This window comes from Bos taurus, chromosome 26 (genome assembly GCF_002263795.3).
Source record: "Bos taurus isolate L1 Dominette 01449 registration number 42190680 breed Hereford chromosome 26, ARS-UCD2.0, whole genome shotgun sequence".
Classification (NCBI taxonomy): domain Eukaryota; kingdom Metazoa; phylum Chordata; class Mammalia; order Artiodactyla; family Bovidae; genus Bos; species Bos taurus.
Window position 1 is genome coordinate 5,491,327 of NC_037353.1, and position 24,638 is coordinate 5,515,964.

General features: G+C 35.4%; 1 protein-coding gene across 1 annotated transcript in view; it reads left to right on the top strand.

The window, feature by feature from the left end:
- Positions 1–24,638, top strand: part of PCDH15 (protocadherin related 15) — a 1,060,244-nt gene that overhangs the window by 982,273 nt on the left and 53,333 nt on the right. The window contains exons 27-28 of the mRNA XM_059881970.1: positions 1,618–1,833; positions 13,926–14,014. Coding sequence (XP_059737953.1) covers positions 1,618–1,833; positions 13,926–14,014 — 305 coding nt within the window. The remainder of the gene's footprint in view (positions 1–1,617; positions 1,834–13,925; positions 14,015–24,638) is intronic.

A 24,638-nucleotide genomic window follows, 5' to 3' on the forward strand; every position in this document is an offset into this window, starting at 1 on the left:
CGTGACTAAGGAAATGAAATGTGAATTTTGTATTAAACTTGAAAAGCCAAGGGCTACAAAGTAAGTGGCAAAGTTTGGCTACAAATAATTATAATAATAGTAAATCATAGAAAATGATTCAGCACAAAATTCAAAAGTTTGAATCTCTAACTTTAAATTCTATATATGTGCTTAACAATTTAAATGTCAGGATAACTCTGCTAGACAAGGTAACCTGAAGTAAAAAAATTCAGATACTTTCCTTTGGGATCAAATATTTCTTGAAATTCAAGTTAAAAAATCTCAGTTTTAGAATAGGACAAGCTCTAACTACCAGTTCATCTTTTTAAATGCCCTGTGTGTTTTACATAATGGCAGAGCTTCATTTCTGTATTAGAGGAATAGGAATTAGATTCCAACATAGGTCACGTTATCACTGTACAAAGAAAAAACAGAAAGAAAAAAATAATTATCAAAGTGTTTATTTTAAAGCTTTAAACCCAAGTTTTTATTCATTTAACAAAGTAAGCGTAAGAAATAAAAAGAACATTCCCAATTAAAATTAAAATGGGTTTGGATTAAGTAATCAAAGATATTTCTTTCATATACTAGGAGCAAATTTAAGATAACTGAATCCCTCAAAAATATTCTTTCACTTATGACTAACATGAGTATTTTCTTTGAGATAAACTTTTTACCATTAATGAAACTTTACTGAGGTACAAGAAACTGGCACAAAACATGTACAAATCATAAATATAGAGTTCAATAAAAAAATTGCAGACTATACACACATTCACTAAAACTATCATATCCACCATTCCTCTTTCAGATGTTTCTCTGTGACAAATTGGCAGTCTGAAAAATTTCCCTGAAATAGAAACAAAAGAGCCAGGCTAATATTACTATGCTCCCAACTTTATTAAAAAAAAATTTTATATATATATATATATATATATATATATATATATATACACTAAGCAACTATTTCTTTTTAATTTCTAAGTGTGAAGAAACTTTAACATGTAGATCATAAGCACCTACAACCAGGGACAAATCTGGTTAATCAGGACACAAACTGATGAAAAAAGAAGCTGCATTAGTATTCTAATACTCTCTTATGATATGGCATTTACTAATCAGGATCTCTTGATGTAACTCTAGACTTATAAAAGTTCTGAATACTGTCCTGGTGTCATCTGAAATATTTTAGTGCATAACTTTAATTTTTTTTTTTTCCTTTTAGGAAATAGATCAAAAACACAATTGCATGCTATGCCTACTACACAAGACAATGGTTAGGTACACAGTCCCATCCTTAAACCGATTTGGGTCTCAGCCCAGTGCTGATCCCATTAAACATGCCAATCAACACACTTGGTTCATCAGTGGGACTGAGTTAGCATCTCTGTCCCTTGTATTCACAGTTCAGTAGTCATTATCCTTCTCATAACAGTTGTTCAACCCTGTGCATACAAAGTCTATGCATCCATATAATGGTACCTAGAAAAATATAACTTTAGGAGGGCTTTAGTGTGTTGTTACCCAAGAAACAGAAGTCTTGCAACCAGAAATAAGCTCTTTCATAAAGGTTATTTTTTTCCAGCTTATTTATAACCTGTGCTTTCCCCCTCCTAGGCGACTGATAAAGATACTGGCAATTATAGTGCCATGGCATACAGACTCATAATACCACCAATTAAAGAAGGAAAGGAAGGATTCGTGGTGGAAGCATACACAGGGCTTATCAAAACGGCTATGCTCTTCCATAACATGAGGCGGTCTTACTTTAAGTTTCAAGTCATCGCAACTGACAACTATGGGAAGGGACTAAGTGGCAAAGCAGATGTTCTGGTGAGTAGATGAAACTTCAGAAAAAGGGGGTATGTGCAGTACTAGCCAGGGGTTAACGTTTTAACACCTAGAACTTTTAAATATTGGAAATAGGTTTTCTAAAACATCAATGTGATTAACTTTCATCCAAGTTGTTACTACATATAGTTTAGGATATTAAAAAATTAGAGCTTTATGCTGGTTTATTTTTTTGACATTTCAGAAATTAATCATATTGTTTTTGAATATGAATGTGACAGCATTGTCTTAAGCACTGGTTTTCTGTTTGGTCTGAAGATCTCATTTTTAATATAAAGTTGGCCGGAGCTACTTACAGGTTTTAAATGCTTCACAGAGTTGTGCTGTAGAAATTAAAATGTATGAAACTTTCATTACTATTTAAATTACTTTTAGGCCTTTTGTAATTAAGGAAACAAAAAATGTATTAGAGCAAATATATGTTCCAGCAGAAGTGATCTCCTTCTTTTACCAAACTCCTCTTTGATGACATTGGCGACCCTTGACTAAACTATCAATATATTTGGCTTCAGTCAATAATCATTTTTCTATTCTGTTTCTTGGGCTGTACACAAGCTCAGTGGTAGGTTATTACCAAGGAGAGTCGGATATTGACATTTATTCAAAATACTCAACACCAAAGCATCTATCATATGGAATTGCTACTTTAGAAGTGTAGATTAGACTTTTTTTCTGATAAAACCAGTAAAAGTTATAAATATCATTGTTACTGGAAATATTTGTCACATAAAGACTGAATCCAATGTAATTTTTCTTTTGCTGTTTATACTTTATTAAATCTTCCAATTTCCACTGTTCTCATTTAGTTATCAGGACAAGATTAAACAACAAATAGATGCAACAGCTCAGTTGGTAAAGAATCCACCTGCAATGCCGGAGACCCTGGTTCCACTCCTGGGTTGGGAAGATCCACTGGAGAAGGGAAAGGCTACCCATTCCAGTATTCTTGGGCTTCCCTTGTGGCTCAGCTGGTAAAGAATCCACCTGCAGTGTGGGAGACCTGGGTTGGGAAGATCCCCTGGAGAAGGGAAAGGCTACCCACTCCAGTATTCTGGTCTGGTGAATTCCATGGACTACCGTCCATGGGGTCGCACAGAGTTAGACACAACTGAACAACTTTCACTCACTCAGATGCAACATAAATCAAATATTTTTCTTCTTAGATAATGGTGAAAGCCAATCACCATGATTATGATGGATATGAAGGCCAGAACATTCTTGTTTATAACAAAGGCCAATGGAAGCGGAAAAAGCTTTTGATATGCAAAGTATTAAGGTTGGCATAGATTTTTTAAAATCAAAGTAAGACTGTAAACCTTATATAAAGTCATATTGTCATTTCTCTTCCTGTTAAGGCTGGATAATAAGGCTACTACACTAAGTATAATTAAAATATTGTAAGAACATAAATAGAATATAACTATATAAGTTATCTATATGATATGTACATAAGCAATGTTAAATTTGTTTATTTGGACTCTATACACTATAGTATGAAAATTTAAGATATACCTCTAAAATTATCCAAAACATATTTAGAAAGATTCAATTCAAAATAATCATAATGTGATATATTTGTAAATCACAATATTTATCCAAGGAAATCTTCCTAGCAAAATATGTTGTTGTTCAGTCACTAAGTCGTGTCTGACTCTTTACAACCTCATGGACTGCAGCAAACCAGGCTTCCCTGTCCTTCACCATCTCCCAGAGTTTGCTCAAATTCATGCTCATTGAGTGAATGATGCCATCTAACTATCTCATCCTCTGTCTCTCCCTTCTCCTCTTAGTCTTTCCCAGCATCAGAGTGTTTTCCAATGAGTCGGCTCTTCATATCAGGTCATAAGGCATTTATGATAAAATCTGAAATCCTTTCGGAAAAGAGAAGGAAGACATGGAGAGAAATGACTTACGCAAAGAAAGCAACAAGTGCCAGAACCAAGAAGGAAGGGAAATCTTGACAGTTCTCAACTGACAGATATTTACTCAGCTTGGCAGAGTGAGGGAGGGAAAGTGAATGAGACAGGGCTGGAGATGGAAATATATAAGGTGTAGAACTTATTGAAAATATTGGAACTTTTCCCCTAAAATTTATGGGAAATCATTGAAAAAATTTAGTAAGAGTGAATGAAGATACAGTTGTTAACTTTGATAAAACTTTCTTGCTTAGTGCAAATCTGATTCTCCCCTGAGGACACTACTTCTGCTCCTGCCTCCTCAAGCAGAAGCTTTTGTTTGTATTTTTTTCTGTTTTTGTCAGCCTTCATACTACCTGCTGGGAGAGTAGGATCCTCAGTGTACAACATCACTGCTTCTAGGCCCTCCTTCCTTCCTAAGAATCAGCCTTGATTTTCATCATCTGGCTGTCACTAGCTGCCTTACTTCATTCCTGGGACTCCGAAGCCTTGGTCAATCCCGAATATGTCTCAATGAGTTTGGCTCCCGAGTTACTATTACTTTCTCCAACAATCCTCCTACATTTTGACAATTTCATTATACACAAAGAGGATTCTTCCAATATCCTGAACTTGCAATTCCTTGAATGCCTTTCCTCCAATGGCTTTAATTTTCATCCTATTTCAACCACTTAAAACCTGAGTTATTTTTTGCCATTGCCACTTATGACACTCCTTTTATAGCCTCCATTTCAAACCACCCACTCTTTGACCATCATTTCCTTCTCCAGGGAATCTTCCCAACTCAGGGATCAAATTTGTAATCTCCTGCATTGTAGGCAGATTCTTTACTGCTGAGCCATCAGGGAAGCCCTCTCTTAAACACCTTTTAAATCAAAATTTCTCTCTCTGTTGGGGGAGAAATCAACTGCTTATCTGAAATCAACTGCTTATGCCAACATCATCAATGACTTTCACTTAGTAAAAGCACTGATAATCTGAATCTCCATGTTATTTGAACCATTAACTACCTTTGGTTGATTATTACCTTTACTAGGCTTCCAGGCCACCATTCACTCTTCTTTATCTCTTTCCTCACTGTTCAGTCTTTCTCAGTATTTTTTGCTGTCATTTTCACTGTCATTTTCTTCTCCTGACCTTTTAGTCAATATTTCTTAGGGCTCAGACATTAATTCTCTTTTCTATCTTCACTCTATAACTCACTAAACTCATTCGGTCCCACAACATTAAAAGATCATCTATATATATTACAAAATTTCAAATTTATATCTTCACCCTGAAGCTCATTCCTGAATAGCAAACTCATGTATCAAAATGTACATGCAGAATTATACTTGAATGTCTACTAAAGACCTGTTTGATGTTTGCTAATCTTCTCTTCCTCATCACATCTCTTCTACCTATAGTCTTCACAAATTTTGCTCTATGACCAAATGAACTTTGAATTCCTTATATGTGTGTGTGTGTGTGTGTGTGTGTGTGAATGTGCTTGGTCATGTACAACTCTTTGTGACCCCATGGACCTGTATCCCACCAGGCTCCTCTGCCCATGTATTTTCCTTAGTCTCCTAATTCCTTTCTCTACTTAACCACACATTTAATTCCTGAGTAAATATTGTTTTATATATGTATATATACACTGTAACATACATATACTTCATATATGTGTTATCTTCACATTTTTCAATATTTCTACTGTTACAGTTTGTTTGATCAAGCTTCATGACTCACTTGCATCATTGCACAAACTCACTAACTTGCTCATATGCTTTCTTTCTTGCCCTGCTAAAGTCTGGCTTTAATATAGCAAATAAAGTGATATCTTAAAGTGTAATTCAGGTCCTGTTATCTATCTGCTCAGAACTTTCTAATATCAGCTGATTCTTTCAGAGAAATTCTTAGATTATAGAAGACTATGAGGCCCTTGGTAATCTAACCTCCAATGATCCATTTTCTACTCTTCTCCCTGTAACTCCTTCAAACCTGATAATATTGGCCAGTTTGCTATTCCTCCAATAGTCAAAAATGCTCTCGATTTAGAAAATTTTATAACGAGCTTCCCTTGTGGCTCAGCTGGTAAAGAATCCACCTGCAATGCTGGAGACCTGGGTTCGATCCCTGGGTTGGGAAGATCCCCCGGAGAATTCTATGGACTGTATAGTCCATGGGGTCACAAAGAGTCAGACACAACTGAGCAACTTTCACTTTCACTACCTACAATGTTCTTTCCTTGCATTGTTCAGGACTAGCTCCCTTATCTCTTTTTTTTTAAAATTTTATTTTATTTTTAAACTTTACATAATTGTATTAGTTTTGCCAAATATCAAAATGAATCCACCACAGGTATACATGTGTTCCCCATCCTGATCCCTCCACCCTCCTCCCTCCCCATACCATCCCTCTGGGTCGTCCCAGTGCACTAGCCCCAAGCATCCAGTATCATGCATTGAACCTGGACTGGCATCTCGTTTCATACATGATATTTTACATGTTTCAATGCCATTCACCCAAATCTTCCCACCCTCTCCCTCTCCCACAGAGTCCATAAGACTGTCCTATACATCAGTGTCTCTTTTGCTGTCTCGTACACAGGGTTATTGTTACCCTCTTTCTAAATTCCATATATATGCGTTAGTATACTGTATTGGTGTTTTTCCTTCTGGCTTACTTCACTCTGTATAATAGGCTCCAGTTTCATCCACATCATTAGAACTGATTCAAATGTATTCTTTTTAATGGCTGAGTAATACTCCATTGTGTATATGTACCACAGCTTTCTTATCCATTCATCTGCTGATGGACATCTAGGTTGCTTCCATGTCCTGGCTATTATAAACAGTGCTGCGATGAACACTGGGGTACACGTGTCTCTTTCCCTTCTGGTCCAGTGGTTAAGACTCTGAACTTTGACTTCAGAGAGTGAGGGTTTGATCCCTGGTCTGGGAGCTAAGATCCCACATGCTGTGAAGTGCAGCTAAAAAAAAAAAAATTGGGGCTGGCAGTAGCTCAGCGGTTCCTTTGACTACATAGTGTTTAAATTACTCCCTTATCTCTTCTAAATATTTGTAACAATGTATTTCACAATGGAGCATACTCTCATCATCCTAGTTAATACTGCAACATACTGCATCTCTGTATACTTAGCTGTTGCTTTCTTCTTTTTTTTTTTAAATAATGGGCTTATCATATTAGTGTTTTTTCCTCAGAAAAGCTCTATAAGGACATTTTAAGAAATTAATTTAATTTAATCCCTAATGTATCTCAAGCACCTAGAATAATTCCTGTCATAGATTGAGTACTAAATTCCTATGTGTTCAGTAAATGAATGGCCTGTCTCTTGCAGTGTTCTCACAGGTAGTCTATGAAAACCTGTATGCATGCTAAGTCACTTCAGTCATGTCTGACTCTTTGCGGCCCTATGGACTGTAGTCTGCCAGGCTCCTCTCTCCATGGGATTCTCCAGGCAAGGATACTGGAGTGGGTTGCCATTTGCTTTTCCACCATGAGAACCAGAGGGACCCTAAATCATTTCAGGGTCCATGAGATCAAAGCTCCTTTCATGAAGATACTAGGACACGATTTGCCTTTTTACCATGTTGCATTTGCCCTGCCGAAAAAAAATGGCTATGGCTTCATAGCCATACATAAACAGGGGAAAAAAAAAAAAAAAAGAAGCCTGTTTCAACTAAGAATGCCCTTATTTAGGCGATAAAACTTGTTACTTTTAACAAATATCAACTCTTGACTAAAAACTTTTTCAACATTTTCTATAATAAAATAAGAAGTAGGTATAAAGCATTTCTGATGTGTATGAAGGTTTCATGGCTGTCTCAGAGAAAAGCTCTACGCAAGTTGAATTAGCTGCTTTTTTCAAGGAATGGCTTTTTATTTGAAAAAAAAATAACTTAGAGATAAAATATTGTTATTCAGACTTGAATTTTTGATGGGCATTTACACAAAAATAAATGAGGTGAGACTGTCAATTCAAGGAAAACAACTGACAGTATTTGTTGTTAATGATGACATTCAAGCCTCCAAGTACAAATTAGTATATTGGGAAGCATGTGTTCACCACTGTGAGTTTGACAGCTTGCCATTACTGAGAGATTTTTCTGATGAGATCAGTGGTAATATTAAAGAATGTGATTTTTTTTCTTGGTATTGTGTAATGTAACGTGTCAATATTTGAAAAACTGGCAATATTCAGTGAACCGATATTTTCCAAATGACCAATGCAAGATGTTTTTAAAAATTCATAGGCAGAAGGTCCATTCAAAGTGCAAGACCTATAAAGTTATTTTAGTCTAACTGAACATGATTTTAGATTTTACATTGAAACTAATCTTGAAGAAACTACCACTTGAGTTTTGAGTTTGCAGACATCATACACAATCATTTGAAAGCAAAAAAAAAAAAAAAAAAAGTACTTAAGATACCTCTTCTTTTTCAAGAAAAGTGAGATTGTGCCAGAGACCAGTTAGGAAGAAACAGTGACCAGACCAAGCAAGAAACTGTGTGAACCTCTAGAATTTTGCTGTCCATTGTGTTAACTCTTTGCTATATGTGGCTTCTGAGCACTTGAAATGTGGCTAGGTTGCATTTAGACATACTGTGTAATATACACAATGGACTTCAAAGACTTAGTATGAAAAACATGTAAAAACTCTCCTTAATAAGTTTTTTAGCTTCCCTGGTGGCTCAGATGGTAAAGGATCTACCTGCCATGCAGGAGACATGGGTTCAATCCCTAAGTCAGAAAGATCACATGGAAAAGGGAATGGCAACCAAATCCAGTATTCTGGCCTGAAGAAGTCCATGGACAAAGGAGCCTGGCAGGCTACAGTCCATGGGGTCACAAGAGTCAGTCAGGAATGACCCACTAACATTTTCACTTTTTCTAGACTGATTAATATTGGAATGATAATATATTGATTATATTAGGTTAAGTGTATTATTGAATTAATTTCATTATTTTTTCTCTTTCTGTTGTGATTACCAGAAAATTGAAAATTACATATCTGGCTTTCTTTTTTTTTTGGTCTCACGTTATGTTTATATTGGACTGTACTATCTAAACTATTTAAGAAGTGAATAGGGAAAAAAAAAGAATTTTAAGAAGTTTATGATAAACAATTAAAAAGATTCAGAATCTGTTTTTAAAATTATGTGTTGCACAAATATTAGCTTTTTCTTTTTTTTCTTTTGATTGTACCTAGTAATTTTAACCCATTACAAAAATAAACCCTCCCCCCACCAAAAAAAAGATGTTTAGAAAAAGTGTCATTAGTAATTAAGGCATAAATAATTAAATGAAGCAATTTTAAAGCAGAATTTAAAAAATTTTACTATAATAAACTGAAGTGCATTTGCATAAAGGCTCTACTGAAAATATAATATAAACAAAATATAATAATCTTAAACATAAATATCTTTGCTATAGATGATAGAAGAAACCAATGATTCAAGGGCATGGAAATTTTTGGAAGATCAAAATTTAAACTATAATAGCTTGTTGTCTTCCTATGCACAAAGTATATATATGTTCTACATAAATAATGTGTATATGTCAATACTTTTACATATATTTAAAATTTTAAATCTAACTGTTTGTAGATAAGTCTGAGATAGTTACTTCTGGAGAAGGCAATGGCACCCCACTCCAGTACTCTTGCCTGGAAAATCCCACGGGTGGAGGAGCCTGGTGGGCTGCAGTCCACGGGGTTGCTAAGAGTCAGACACGACTGAATGACTTCACTTTCACTTTTCACTTTCATGCATTGGAGAAGGAAATGTCAACCCACTCCAGAGTTCTTGCCTGGAGAATCCCAGGGATGGGGGAGCCTGGTGGGCTGCCGTCTATGGAGTCGCACAGAGTCAGACACGACTGAAGTGACAGTAGCAGCAGCAGCAGCAGAGTTAAATGCAGTCTGACTTTTTATTTTATCAGAATTAAAAATGCATTACTTTTTTTATTTTAAGTGTACAAAGTCATGTTTTCAAAATCATTTTCAAAAAATCTTTTTGAGAAATTATGAGCTTAATATGGATATATTCCAGAGGACTTTAAATCTTGATTCAGTTTGTTTAACAAATTAAAAATTCTCTTTGAAGTAATTTATCCTTCTGAATAAAGAGAAAGTACTGACAGTCTTTTAAACATAAATGGCAGAGTTACTTATAAGTTCAGGGCCAAGTATTGCTTCTCAATAGAGTACCCAGCACATGAATTGACTGCATTCCAACTCTTTACTTGTAAAACAACCTTCAAAACTTAGAACTTATTTATGCAAAGGGAAATGTTACCTTTCCCCCATACTGAATAAAACATTCTAGTGTTTCACTGATCTACAATTAGGGGAAATCAGTCAACCACGTGAAATCAATCCCTGGGTGTTTGTTTTGATAGACTGACTGCGTGACAGAAAACTCCAAAATTTCAGTGGTTTAAACTAACAAGATTTGTTTTTGCATGACCCAACAATGAGAGCATATATGGTCGGGTGATGTTCTTGACAGCTCTTGCAAATTGAGATTCAGTGGCTCAGTTCCCTTCCATCATGTGTCTGTGTCCTGCTCTACGGCTTCCTTATTCAAACAGATACTGCCCAAGAAAGGGAAGGTTCACATATGGGATAGATTAAAGAGTATTTGTTTCTTCTTTTGCACTGACTTCCATTGGTCAGAACATCATATGGTTCCATCAAACTCCAAAAGAAGCTGAGAAATATGCTCTTATTTAGAAAAGAGTCCATGATTACTATTTGTTTCAGGCTGTTTGTTTTGGATCATTTTTTTTTTTTAATGTTCTCTCACCCAATATTGAAAGAGGAGAAAGGAAGGGAGGAAGAGATGAAGGAAGAAAGAGAGGGAAGAAAAGAAGAGAGGGAAGGAAAGAAGAAAGAGAGGGAAGGAAGGAATAAAGGAAACAGTTTCACAAAACTCATATAGATTTTTCTAGAGATTTTTATCATGTATTTTTACTACTAAAAACTAAAACAGGAAGCAAAACAAATAACAAAAAAAGTTATATGTAATATGTAATGTTAGTCCTTTTTATTTTTTTATTCAGGAGTGATGCAAAAAGATAAAATAGAGTTACAAAAAAAAAAAAACCATGATAATCCCCTTTTTCTAATGAACTTAGATTTTTTTGTGTGTGTGTGAGGACACAGTCAAGATTCATGTACATGTTTAAGGAAAATTTAAACATTTGATCCCAGATACCTATAATGAGTTAGAGATACAGGTTGGAACTGCCAATGTTAGCAATTTGCTGATAGCAACTTGGTAATAAGATAGACTCCTGGCTCAATATAGTTTATCTGCACACATGAATTATTAGGCCCACATTATGATTTGAAAGATTTCAAATAAGTTGTAAATATTTCACATCTTGTCTCTTTCCTTGAAAGATGGAAAACTACAGCAGATCTGGATCTGTTTACCCACATCACAATACTCAGTAGAGACGAGAAGTAGCTGAGTTCTTCAGAGGAGTAATATGCTCTCTGATTTGAGAGCCTGCCAATTCTCCCTATTATTTCATACTTTTGACAGCTTTCCTCATTTAGGTAACCTGCCTGGTCCCTGAAGAAGTTTGAGCTTATGACTTCTGATACGGCATGTATGGGCAACTACATGCAGAGAATTGGGAACTTATATAAAAAATATATGTAAACATGAGGTTGAAAGTGAAAGTCGCTCAGTGGTGTCTGACTCTTTGTGACCCTATGTACTCTATAGTCTATGGAATTCTCCAGGCCAGAATACTGGAGTGGGTAGCCTTTCCCTACTCCAGGGGATCTGCCCAACCCTGGGATCAAACTCAGGTCTCCCTATTGCAAGTGGATTCTTTACCAGCTGAGCCACCAGGGAAGCCCAAGAATACTGCAGTAGCCTATCCCTTCTCCATGGATCTTCCCAACCCAGGAATCAAACAGGTTCTCCTGCACTGAGGGTGGATTCTTGACCAACTGAGCTATCAGAGAAGCCCAAAATATGAAGTTATTCCCCAGAAAATTTATATTCAGATATATAGTGCTAAATATGCCTCTTCCAGAGTATTAAATTCATAGCCCTGGTGTATATGCATTTACACAATTTTAATTGTGTATAATATTAGATACATATTTTTAATTTTAAAATTTAATATTACAAACTGCCATTACTGCATGGCAAATAGAAGGGGAAAAGATGGAAGTAGTGACAAATTTCCTCTTCTTGGGCTCCAAATCACTGCGGACTGTGACTGCAGCCAAGAAATCAGAAGATAATTGCTTCTCGGCAGGAAAACAATGACAAACCTAGACAGCATGTTGAAAAGCAAAGGTATTACTCTGCTGATAAAGTTTATATAGTCAAGGCTATGGTCTTCCCAGTGGTTGTGCCTGGTTGTGTACTCACTGTACAGTTGGACTGTAAACAAGGCAGAATGCCAAATAATTGATGCCTTTAAACTGTGGTGCTGGAGAAGACTCCTGAAAGTCCCTTGGACAGTAAGGGGATCGAACTAGTCAATCTTAAGGGAGATCAACCCTGAATATTCACTGGCAGGACTGATGCTGAAGCTGAAGCTCCAGTATGTTGGTCATGTGATGCAAACTGACAACTCATTGGAAAAGACCCTGATGCTTGGAAAGATCGAGGGCAGTAGGGGAGAAGAGGGCATCAGAGGATGAGATGGCTGAACAGCATCACCAATGCAAGGAACATGAACTTGGGCAAACTCTGGGAGACGGTGGGGGACAGGTAGGCCTGGCGTGCTGCAGTCCATAGCGTCACAAAGAGTCAGACACAACTGCGTGACTGAACAACAACACTTGTGTATAATATACACGCAGGACAGTACATTTTTTAATGTCTGGGTAATAAAAGAGCACATGTTCTGGAGTCTGTGTTTAATTGGGACCAAGATATTAATGTCTCTTTGTTTTATTAGAGACATATTTTAAAATTGGATATGTAAAATTTTTTCATATTTAAAAATTGGAATGATACTGTAACTACCTGATACAATGATTTATAGAATTACATCAGTGTCAATTCCTGTGTGTATGCGTTTGTTAAGTACTTTCAGTTCTGTTCAACTCTTTGCAACCCTACGGACTGTAGCCCACTGGGCTCCTCTGTCCATGGGATTCTCCTGGCAAGAATACTAGAGTGAGTTGCCAAGCCCTCCTCCAGGGGAATCTTCCTGACCCAGGGAACGAACCCATGTCTCTTCAATCTCCTATGTTGGCAGGCGGGTTCTTTACCTGGGAAGCCCATTAATTCTTGTACTTTTGAGAGAAATAGTAAAACATGTATTGTAAGCAGAGAATAAATGCTATTATTTTTCTTCCATTTTTCTAAATAAGAACATAGAAGGGAGTGTAAATATTACATGGAAGAATGGATTCATAAACAGTGTTAAATTAGCTTCTTTCAGCCCCATCTGAAGTTTTTATGTATTGTCATTGTTTTAGTCACTAAGTCGTGTCCAGCTGTTTGTGATCTGGCGGACTGTAGTCCAGCAGGCTTCTCTGTCTGTGGTATTTCCCAGACAAGAATCCTGGAGTTGGTTGCTATTTGCTCCTCCAGGGGATCTTCAAGACCCGGAGATCAGATCTGTGTCTCTTGCATTGTCAGGTGTATTCTTTACCAGTGAGCCACCAGGGAAGCCTGAGCTTGTATGTGTATACCTCTTTATCTACACAAAGTTGGCTAATGCAGGCATGATTCTGTATTTGGTGATCTCATGGAATGAATTATTCTAACTGTCCATGTCCCAGATTCTTAATGACAATGAATAAAGGATCTCTTAGGATTTATAAACCCTAAAAGCTTAGTTTTCCATTTTCCTGAGTGTTCTTAAATAACCCAGGTTTTTAAAAAATATTCAAAGCCACATTTATTTTATGCTTTTGTAAAAGTCAAGAAAACAAATGCAAAACCAACAATAGTCGAAGTCACTTAGGCTTGTATAACATCTAAGTAAGCAACTATTCTGTCATTCCCAATCTGTCCCAACATGTATAACAGAGATGACGTAGTTAGAAATACCATTTGTGCTTAAATTGGAAACCGCTATGTCTTTGCATAGTAGGAAAGAAAAATGTTAATTTGATTATAGAAATGTTAACGAGTAAAAGCCAAATGAATTCTATTTTTGCCTTTCAGGTGTCTGTGGTCAATCAGCTGGATATGCAAGTCATTGTTTCTAATGTGCCCCCTACTCTAGTGGAAAAAAAGATAGAAGACCTTACAGAGTAAGGCTTTTTCTTTACTTACATATTTGTTTTCATATGGCTACAGTTTTTTTCTGAATTAGGTCATTTTGATCATTACAATGTTCAGACTAAACACACATTTTTAAAATACCTTCTCAAAATTAAACTTAAGTTATTCTTTTATTGAAACAGGTAACTTCATTTGAAGTTGTAATGATCTAAGATTCTTCAAATAAGAATGAAAATTAGATGTGAGATCTTATTATTCAGAATGTTTTGACTGATGGGTCAACATAAATTCAAAATACTGTACATAAGAAATAAGCATAACTATTTGAGTATATATCCTGATTTTGTGGCTCCAGAGTCTTCAAAAAGCTCATTATCTCAGCAATCTAGCTAGTCCAGGAAATGCTATTATTTCTCAGAATGATGTGTCTAAATGGCTAAAGCTTATTCTTTTATAATTTTTAAAGAATGTCAATTCTTTCATATTTTCATTCTAAAATACATATCATGTCCCTCTGCCTTTTTAACAGTGTATACTCTACATGGCTGAATATGTTAGTGTTGTCTCAAAACTGTGATTATGAATTCACAGTTTCCTAATATTCTAAATATTATCAAGGAATATTAACATGTCTTTACTATTTCACCTTTAACTACCCTAACCTAGCCTGTATCATTTAATAACTTTACAGTGATACTTATTAGTTATTCCTTGTCTTCTATTGAATACAACTTGACAGATGTCATTTACTGTCAATTTGCCTCTTTCAAGTGAAACATCTTATATTTCTGTGTTGCCAGAAGAAACTATAGATGGTCAGATAGTTAACCTGCTACTAACTATGTGTCAAATAAAATACAATAGGCACTGGATTAAGACATGAGTTACTCTCAGATAATAAAAGCATATGTGGTCTGCAAGAATTACTTCCTGGTGCTTCACAAAATTTAACCTTTTTTTGCCACATAAAACATCCTATGAAAGAGGTGATTATCAACATTTAAGCATGGAATAGCGATTAGAGAGTATCTTGTTTGCGTCTGTAAAAGTGGTTTATATATGCTTAACTTTTACTAAATAGTAGTTGATTACACCTGTTTTTTTTTTGTTTGTTTGTTTTTTTGTTTCTTTTTTTAAAATTTTATTTTATTTTTAAACTTTACATAATTGTATTAGTTTTGCCAAATATCAAAATGAATCCACCACAGGTATGCATGTGTTCCCCATCCTGAACCCTCCTCCCTCCTCCCTCCCCGTACCATCCCTCTGGGTCGTCCCAGTGCACTAGCCCCAAGCATCCAGTATCATGCATCGAACCTGGACTGGCAACTCGTTTCTTACATGATATTTTACATGTTTCAATGCCATTCTCCCAAATCATCCCACCCTCTCCCTCTCCCACAGTCCATAAGACTGATCTATACATCAGTGTCTCTTTTGCTGTCTCGTACACCAGGTTATTGTTACCATCTTTCTAAATTCCATATATATGCATTAGTATATTGTATTGGTGTTTTTCTTCTGGCTTACTTCACTCTGTATAATAGGCTCCAGTTTCATTCACCTCATTAGAACTGATTCAAATGTATTCTTTTTAATGGCTGAGTAATACTCCATTGTGTATATGTACCACTGCTTTCTTATCCATTCATCTGCTGATGGACATCTAGGTTGCTTCCATGTCCTGGCTATTATAAACAGTGCTGCGATGAACATTGGGGTACACGTGTCTGTTTCCCTTCTGGTTTCCTCAGTGTGTATGCCCAGCAATGGGATTGCTGAATCATAAGGCAGTTCTATTTCCAGTTTTTTAAGGAATCTCCACACTGTTCTCCATAGTGGCTGTACTAGTTTGCATTCCCACCAACAGTGTAAGAGGGTTCCCTTTTCTCCACACCCTCTCAAGCATTTATTATTTGTAGACTTTTGGATCGCAGCCATTCTGACTGGGATTACACCTGTTTTAATGTCATCTATCGGGACAGGCTTTTTCTGATTACCATGCAAAAGAGATGACACTCTTTTCAACCCTTGCTTTTGTTCAAAGCATATTTAATATTTATATTATATATCAATTTAACATAAGCTTTATAAAGATAGGAAATCTGCCTTTCACTACTATAATTCCAGTTATATAGTAAGCATTTGATGCATTTTCCTGAATGAAAGTTTTGTGATCCCATGGACACAGGAGTCTGCCAGGCTATAGTCCAAAGGGTCGCAAAGAGTCGGGCATGACTGAGTGACTAAGCACATAAGTAAACCTAAATTTACTAGTGCAGTAAGCATAGCAGGTACATGCCAGATTCCCTTTTACAGGATGTCTTTTCTTGTTTGTTTTCTACAATCTGTGTTAATTTAGAGATTTTTAAGGACAAAAATTTTGGATCCCTTTTTAAAAAGAGACTTTTTCCAGGGATGTTTTATGTCATTGTAAAATAGAGTAGAAGATAAAGAGAATGCCCATATACTTCTTCTTCCACCTGCCTCATACATAGCTCCCCTCACTATCCATATCTTACACCATAGTGCATTTGTTACAATAAATAAACTTATGTTGACACATCATAATCATCTCAAATCCATAGTCTACATAGTGTTCACTCTTGGTTGTATATCCTGTGGTTTGGACTACTGTATCTATCATTGTAATATCATACAGAATAGATTCACTACTCTAAAAAACCCTCCATGCTCCAGCTATTCAAACCTTTCCCACTAACCCCCAGAAATCAGTGCTCATTTTACTGTCTCCATAGTTATATCTTTTCCAGAAGATCATACCCTTGGAATCATATAGTTTATAGTCATTATGATTCCTCTCGAAATCAACTTTAGTAGACAGAAGATGGAAGTAGCGATAGACTGTTAGATCTGATTCAGCACCATGAAGCCCCAAATGCTCCATGTCCCAGGGCAGGGGGTGAGATAATGGAGGGCATAATGAAAGCATACACATAGACGAAGTAGACAGCAGAGTGCCAACTTGGTACTTAAAAATAAGAATTTATTATTCCAATGATCAGACTAACCAATATATATGTTTCCTGTAGGTATTCCTAGATAAGTCAGATCACCTTCAAAGCCATCTTCTGTATTTCCTGAGACATCCCTACCTTAAGATAGGAAAACAAACTCCATATGATCATCACTTTTATTTTTCTCCTTTGTATGTGCTTTCAGTCTCTGAGCTGTGTCTGACTCTTGAGACCCAAGGCTTTAGCCCGTCAGGCTCCTCCTCTCCATGGGATTTTTCAGGCAAGAATACGGGAGGGTTGCCATTTCCTCCTCCAAGGGATCTTACTGACCCAGGAATCAAACTCACTTCTCCTGCATTGCAGGTGGATTCTTTACTGCTGAGCCACTAGGGAAGTGGCCAGATCATACTCCAAAGTGTTCCTGATACACACAAAATCAGCACAAATTGGAAGAGTAGATCAAAGAAAAATGTAATGATCTAATAAATTCATTTCACGATTGGGAAGATTTTTCATAAGATATCAATGTCCTTTGATAACTAAGAGTATGATGCCTGGAAAATAGAATGTTCAAAGAGTAAATCTTAGTTGCTATAGGAATGATAATAATTACTTCCCACTTTCTTGTAACTGGCTTAAATAGCTCTACTAATTTTTTTCTTTTATTACTTTGTTTTTTAATGCTTATATAAGTAACCAAATGATCTTTTGCAATGAAACACATATCTTTTTAATTATATTAATACACTCAGCAAATTCTCCCATAATGGAAATCTGTGCCCCTTATGAGTGGCCTCGCATGTTTGTGTTTTGAAGCATCTTAGATTGATCTTAGCATTTATCTCTTTGTGAGCATTGTTTTTCTGTTACAAATTCTTGAGATTAAGGCATAGGAGAAATAGCTGTGAGGGTAAGGTTAAGGAGATCTTATTATAACATACAAATGATTGGCAATAGTGTCTAAAGAAGCTAAAAATTGTTTGCATTTTGTGTCTTCCTCCTTGCTCTTTTCACTTCACCATGAAGCTCGTATAAATAAAAGATGCTTGGGATTCTAAAATTTAAATGGTAAGAATATGTGGAAATGGCATTTTCAAAAATATAGATAAAATAATTTAGAAATATTGTGTTATAATATAAAACAGAATTGGTAACTTAGGTCTCAGAGTTGGTCAAATGCTTCTTATTTTCTAAATACAATATGAAAATTCAGTGAAATTAAGACTTTATTGATGTAGTTATTGCTTTGGTGTGGAGGAGCCTAATAGTTCATGAAAAATTTACAAAACATCTGAAATGAGTCTGTGTAATTAATCTATAGCTCCTGGAATAGAGCTTACAAAACATACTTTAGAAATCTAGCCAAAATGTGTATTTCTGGGATAAGAATTATAAAATCATTTCAGAAGAAAATCTAGGAAACAATAAAAAATAAAAGCCAGCACTTATATAGTCTTATATCTGCATAAGACTTAGAGTTGAGGGGAAAGGTGGAGTTGAAAGGCAAATCAATAAACACATTATCGTTGATCATTTTTATCTACATTTTGCTCTAGAGTTTGGAAGCTCAGGGAATTTTCTATAAAGAGATATATTAATAGTTTACTAATAATAAATTAAAAATAATATTTGTACTTTTAATGATATTTAAATTTTGCTGTTTCATTAACTTAATTTTGTTATTAAAATATTTAAATGTTAAAAATAATTAGTATTCATCATAGCAAAATCCTTTTGTAAATAACACTTTATTTTCAAGAGCAGGTAAGGCTGGTTTAGTTAATGGGCTCTAAATTAGTGAATCCTAATTTGAAGCATTATATTTTGTAAAGAGAAAAAGTTACAATGCTTGTTTTTTTCTATTCTAACTCCTATAAGAAAACACTTTAAAGAAAATCTTGGGTGAAATTCCCAATTGATAAATAAGCAGTTTTTCCTAGGAAGGCTTTTCCTTTTCAATTCACAGGATCTAGGCTTAAGCCCTGGTCCTCTAGTGGTTAGGAATTCTTGGACCAGGAAATTAAACTTTTTGATTCCTATATCCATATCTTGGGACTTCCCTGGTGGCCCAGTGGTAGAGAATCTGCCTGCCAATGTAGGAGATGCTGGTTCAGTCCCTGAGTTGGGAAGATCCTGTGGAGAAGAAAATGGCAACCCACTTCAGTATTCTTGCCTGGGAAATTCCATGGACAGAGGAGCCTGGAGGGTTACAGTCCATGTCATTGCAAAAGTGTCCGACATGAGTTAGTGACTGAGTATGCATCCCTATCCTGAAGCTGGCAATTTAGTCATTAAATAAAGAGTAGTTCTTAGTTGTAAGCACTGAAGATTTAACAGTCAGATCAGATCAGATCAGTCGCTCAGTCGTGTCCGACTCTTTGCGACCCCATGAACCGCAGCACGCCAGGCCTCCCTGTCCATCACCAACTCCTGGAGTTCACCCAGAGCATATTGGGCACCCACTGACCTGGAGAGTTTCTCTTTTAGTATCCTATCATTTTGCCTTTTCATATTGTTCATGGGGTTCTCAAGGCAAGAATATTGAAGTGGTTTGCCATTCCCTTCTCCAGAAGATTTAACAATGAACTTAAGCAAAGTCCTTGTTTCCATGAAAATTACATTCTGTTGGGGAAAAACAGCAAATAGGATAAGAATAATAAATAATACACAATTTGATGTCAAGCAGTAATAACTATAATAAAAATAAGTAAAACTAACAATATATATTATGAAACAGATGTATTATTTCATATAGAATGATTGAGGAAAACCTTTCTAATAAGCAGAAATATAGCAAAAACCTAAGAGAAGTGAGGGAGAAAGTCATTTGTCTGTGGTGATGTGGGGAGTCAGGAGTAGAGAAAGTTATTCCAGAGAGAGGACACTACATATATGGAAATCCAGAGTTAGGAATATATTTGTCATATCAAGATATAGATGTCAATGTAGGAAATGAGTTATACAGGATCTCATAGGCCACCTGGATGATTTTAACATTTTACTTTGTGTAAAATAGAAAGTCCTGGGCTTCCCAGATGGAGCTAGTGGTAAGGAACCTGCCTGCCAGCTCAGGAGAGGTGAGATTTGAGTTTGATCCCTGGGTCTGGAAGATCCCCTGGAGGAGGATATGACAACCCATTCCAGTATTCTTGCCTGGAGAATGCTATGGACAGAGGAGCCCGATGGGCTATGTCACAAGGAGTCAGACATAACTGAAGCAAACTTAGCATGCACACATGCATAGTAGATACTAGTTACATGTGGTTATCAAGGACATGAAAAGTGACAAGTCCAATGAGAGGTGCTGCAAGTATAAAATACACACCAGATTTCAAAGACTTAATACCAAAAGAAGTCAAATATCTCCTTAATGTTTTTGTATGGATTATATATGAAATGATCATTTTGGATATATACAGCTAAATAAATATATTAAATTCACCTCACCATTTTTATCTTTAATTTTTTAATGTGGCTACAGAAAATTTGAATTTATATGTGTAACTTGTACTGTATTTCTTTTGGGCATTTTGCTTTAAATGTTATGCACAGAGAAATAACATTGTAGCTTTAAGTTTTAAAAGGTTGTTGAGTGGGAAATCAGGAGACTAGTTAAGAGTCTAGAGGAATCCTCCAGGAGAGGGATCAATGTGGCTTGAAATTGATGGTAGGTATGGAGACAGGGAGGAGTTAAGGATATAATTTTTGAAGATACAACCTACAGACTTTGTTATAAATTGGACATATGAGAAAAAGTAAGAAACAATAATGACTCCTAGGTGTTGGGTCTGAGCAAACAAAGCCAAATAATATTTGTCATGCTTGAATACTGAAAAATTTGATAAAAATTATACATTCAAAAGTAATGGTATTGTGTTCTTGGAAAGGATTGACTTTATATGGCAATACTTGATTCGTATCAATAAAGGCCCTGGATGTCAGTCCTCTCTCACCATCGTGATACTAATTTCCCAACTTAGTAATGGGACTAGAGCCATGAAATTAAAAGACGCATACTCCTTGGAAGAAAAGTTATGACCAACCTAGATAGCATATTCAAAAGCAGAGACATTACTTTGCCAAAAAAGGTCCGTCTAGTCAAGGCTATGGTTTTTCCAGTGGTCAGGAATGGATGTGAAAGTTGGACTGTGAAGAAAGCTGAGCACCAAAGAATTGATGCTTTTGAACTGTGGTGTTGGAGAAGACTCTTGAGAGTCCCTTGGACTGCAAGGAGATCCAACCAGTCCATTCTAAAGGAGATCAGCTCTGGGATTTCTTTGGAAGGAATGATGCTAAAGTGGAAACTCCAGTACTTTGGCCACCTCATGCGAAGAGTTGACTCAATGGAAACGACTCTGATGCTGGCAGGGATTGGGGGCAGGAGGAAAAGGGGAAGACAGAGGATGAGATGGCTGGATGGCATCACCGACTTGATGGACACGAGTTTGAGTGAGCTCCGGGAGATGGTGATGGACAGGGAGGCCTAGCGTGCTTCTCTTCATGGGTCGCAAAGAGTCGGACATGACTGAGCGACTGAACTGAACTGAAATGAACGCTCCATTATCTGTTCCCCACAGTCACATTTTTAGCTCTACATTAAGATTTTTTTTTAATTTATCTCATTTATTCCATGTGAACTGAGTGCATTGTAAATATCAGGTATGGTGCTATCCAATCAAACCAATGAAAATATGTTAAAAAATATAGGCTGGGATGTATGAAATATTTTATTGTATTGAAAGTTTATAGTTGTAGAGTTTTTCTTATCTACTACGTTCTAAATTGAATTGCTATAAATATCTCCAATCACATGCCAATTTTGTTTAAGTATTCTTAACACAAAGATGAAGTTGAAGAGGTTATCAACAGAGAATGACTATAAATGATCTAATTTTATCAGATTATCAAGCATAGATATTTCAATAGCAAAACTTTTGAAAATAATGTTTTCTGTAATAGGCATCTAATAGCTGTAAAATAAATTGAAGCCAGTCATAAAAATAAAACATAAACTCAATATAAAATGAAATCCATTTTTTTTAATATTCAAAGTATATTTCATGATTCCTTTAAAAAATTATAAATGTAATTTGGTTTTATTCAGTCTAGGTGATTCATTGTTATGACACAAAAGGGATTCACCTACTATTTTTCTAAAATACTTAGTTTGGGGCTTTATTTTCACAGAGAAAGAAGTAAGTTCCTGTCTTTCCTAGCGGAAATACTCATTTTTCAACTCATTATGTTACAAGAACTTTTAGTATTTTACAAAATTAAGATAGCCCAGAATACAGTTTGACTTGTACAAAACAATATGTGATGTTGTTACTTATGTACTTTGAAGAAATAACCAAAGCAAATTATTTTTCGGACTTTTCTAGTAGCTCAGATGGTAAAGAATCTGCCTGCATTGTGGGAGACAGGGTTCAGTCTCTGGGTGGGGAAGACTCCCTGGAAAACGGAATGGCAACCCACTCTAGTATTGTTGCCTGGAGAATTACATGAACAGAGGAGCCTGGTGGGCTATAGTGGATGGAGTCACAAAGAGTCTTTTCAACTAGATTTTACTTTTTCTTTAGATTCTACTGTATTTTGATTCAGTGGAGTCATATATGTTGATGTGTTTGCTTTCAATAGGTTTATTCATATTTTAATGTCCGTACTCACCACTGATTGATTAACACATTTCTGAATGCTTATAGTCAAAACTACCAGTTTCTCTTGGGAGAGAGAAAAAAGTATTGACGGATAATAAATGAGTGTTATAAATTTATATTGTCATCTGATATATATGATATAGAAAAATGTAAATACATGATTGTGTCCCTCTTCCATTTTTCTTAGCAACATACAAACATATAAAAGAATGCTACATTTAGATTGTATATTTTGTCAGATTCAATATATTTGCTCCTATATATTGTTTTGCTTTCTTCCCCCCAGAAACAATGAAAACAAAGCAAAAAAAAAACAAATAAATAATGCTTTTTTAGAATTCCACTGAGGACATTTTAATTTTAAAATAATGTTTGATATATTTGAGCAACTGCTATTGTTTGCAAAGAGAGATAAGTAGAATCTTAACTGAAAATGAATTGAAATATTCATTTAAAAAAAACCTGTTTTTTATTTTTAGGGCTGATAGAGATGGTTTTACATTTTTTTGTTTACCCTGTACGGGGAATACAAACATTAAAAAATAAAGCAGTGTTGGAGCAAATATTCTACCTAAGAAAAGAGCAAGCTTAAAGCATAGGCAGAGCTACATTGTGGGAAATAAAAATAAATTTAATTCATAAAAGACAATTTTAATGAAGGTACCATAATATTGACTGTAATGTTTTTATTTAACTTATTATTTGTGCTATATATTTTAGAAGAATTTGAATAAATATTTTAAAGCAAACGATAGAGGGAAAAAAAGTAAAGTGTTATAATCTCTGTTTACTTTTCCCAAATATCATATCATTCAGTTTATTTTTCAGAGTTTTTTCTGGCACCAAGTAGAAAATAACTCAAAAGCAGTTGCAAGATGAAAATAATATCATGATATTATGATTCCATTAAAAACATGAATCACAGCTGCTTTATAAAGATTTCCAAGATACATAGTGGGCATTTTTTTTCCTTTCAAAATACTTATTTCTCTCATATTCTTTTGTTTTATGGCCCAGAAGTTTTGACAAATAGAACAGCTTATTATCTCTTATAATTATTTCCAGGCCATGGTACAAGATAAATATATTGTGTTCTTGTACAGCCACTCAATTCAGATACCTGATCAGCAATGATCGGTGCCTTTATTCTCTTAATCATCTTTGTAGTTCTTCTCTTAACTTTTTCTAACTTTTATACAATTTACCTTTCTGTGCTGCTGTTTTACTAGCTCGTGGAATAAATTCAATCATGTGTTTAGATAAGAAAATTCCATTTGTATCAGCAGCAACACAAACTATTTTATTAATAATTTCACTTATATCTAAGTTGTAATAGAGGTTACTTTTTTTTTTAATGTTTAACTTTATACAAGGAGAATTTAGACAGTTTATAATGATTCATACAGTGAAACAAGGTAAAAACCATTAAGTAAGCCAGAAACTGAACATGGCAAACGGAATAGAAAGACATTGTGGAAAGAATGAAAATAAGACTGGTAATAAAGAGGCCAAAACATCCTGCAGAGACACTACAAAATAGGAAACAAACTTGGTGTTCATCATTTTAAGGCCAAAGTGAAAGAAGCACACAAAAAATTGGAAAAAAATGTGAATCAGTTAAAACATTAAGAGAAAACAAACAACAAATCACTTCCATTGGAAATGCAGAACTATTTCAGAGTGAAATGCAGGATTGGAGGAAGGATTTTATCCTGTGGAACATCTTAGAGAAGATATCTCATAATGTCATTAACAAAATGTTCTACGGAACCTGGAATATTGCTGAGGATATGGTCTGGGTAAAGTCTCTACAAGTCTGTTTTATGAGAGAAAATTAGTTTAGAATATTAGGAAAGCTGCGTATCCCTCTGGCCATCTGCAATGCCTATTGATTCTTTTAGCCAGGCTTTTGAAAAAATATTGACAGGTACCTGGAGTGGAGCTCCCTATGTTGCTAGTTAAATATAAAACATATTTATTCAACAAAAGGCTAAGTAGGGTTTGAAATCATGAAATCT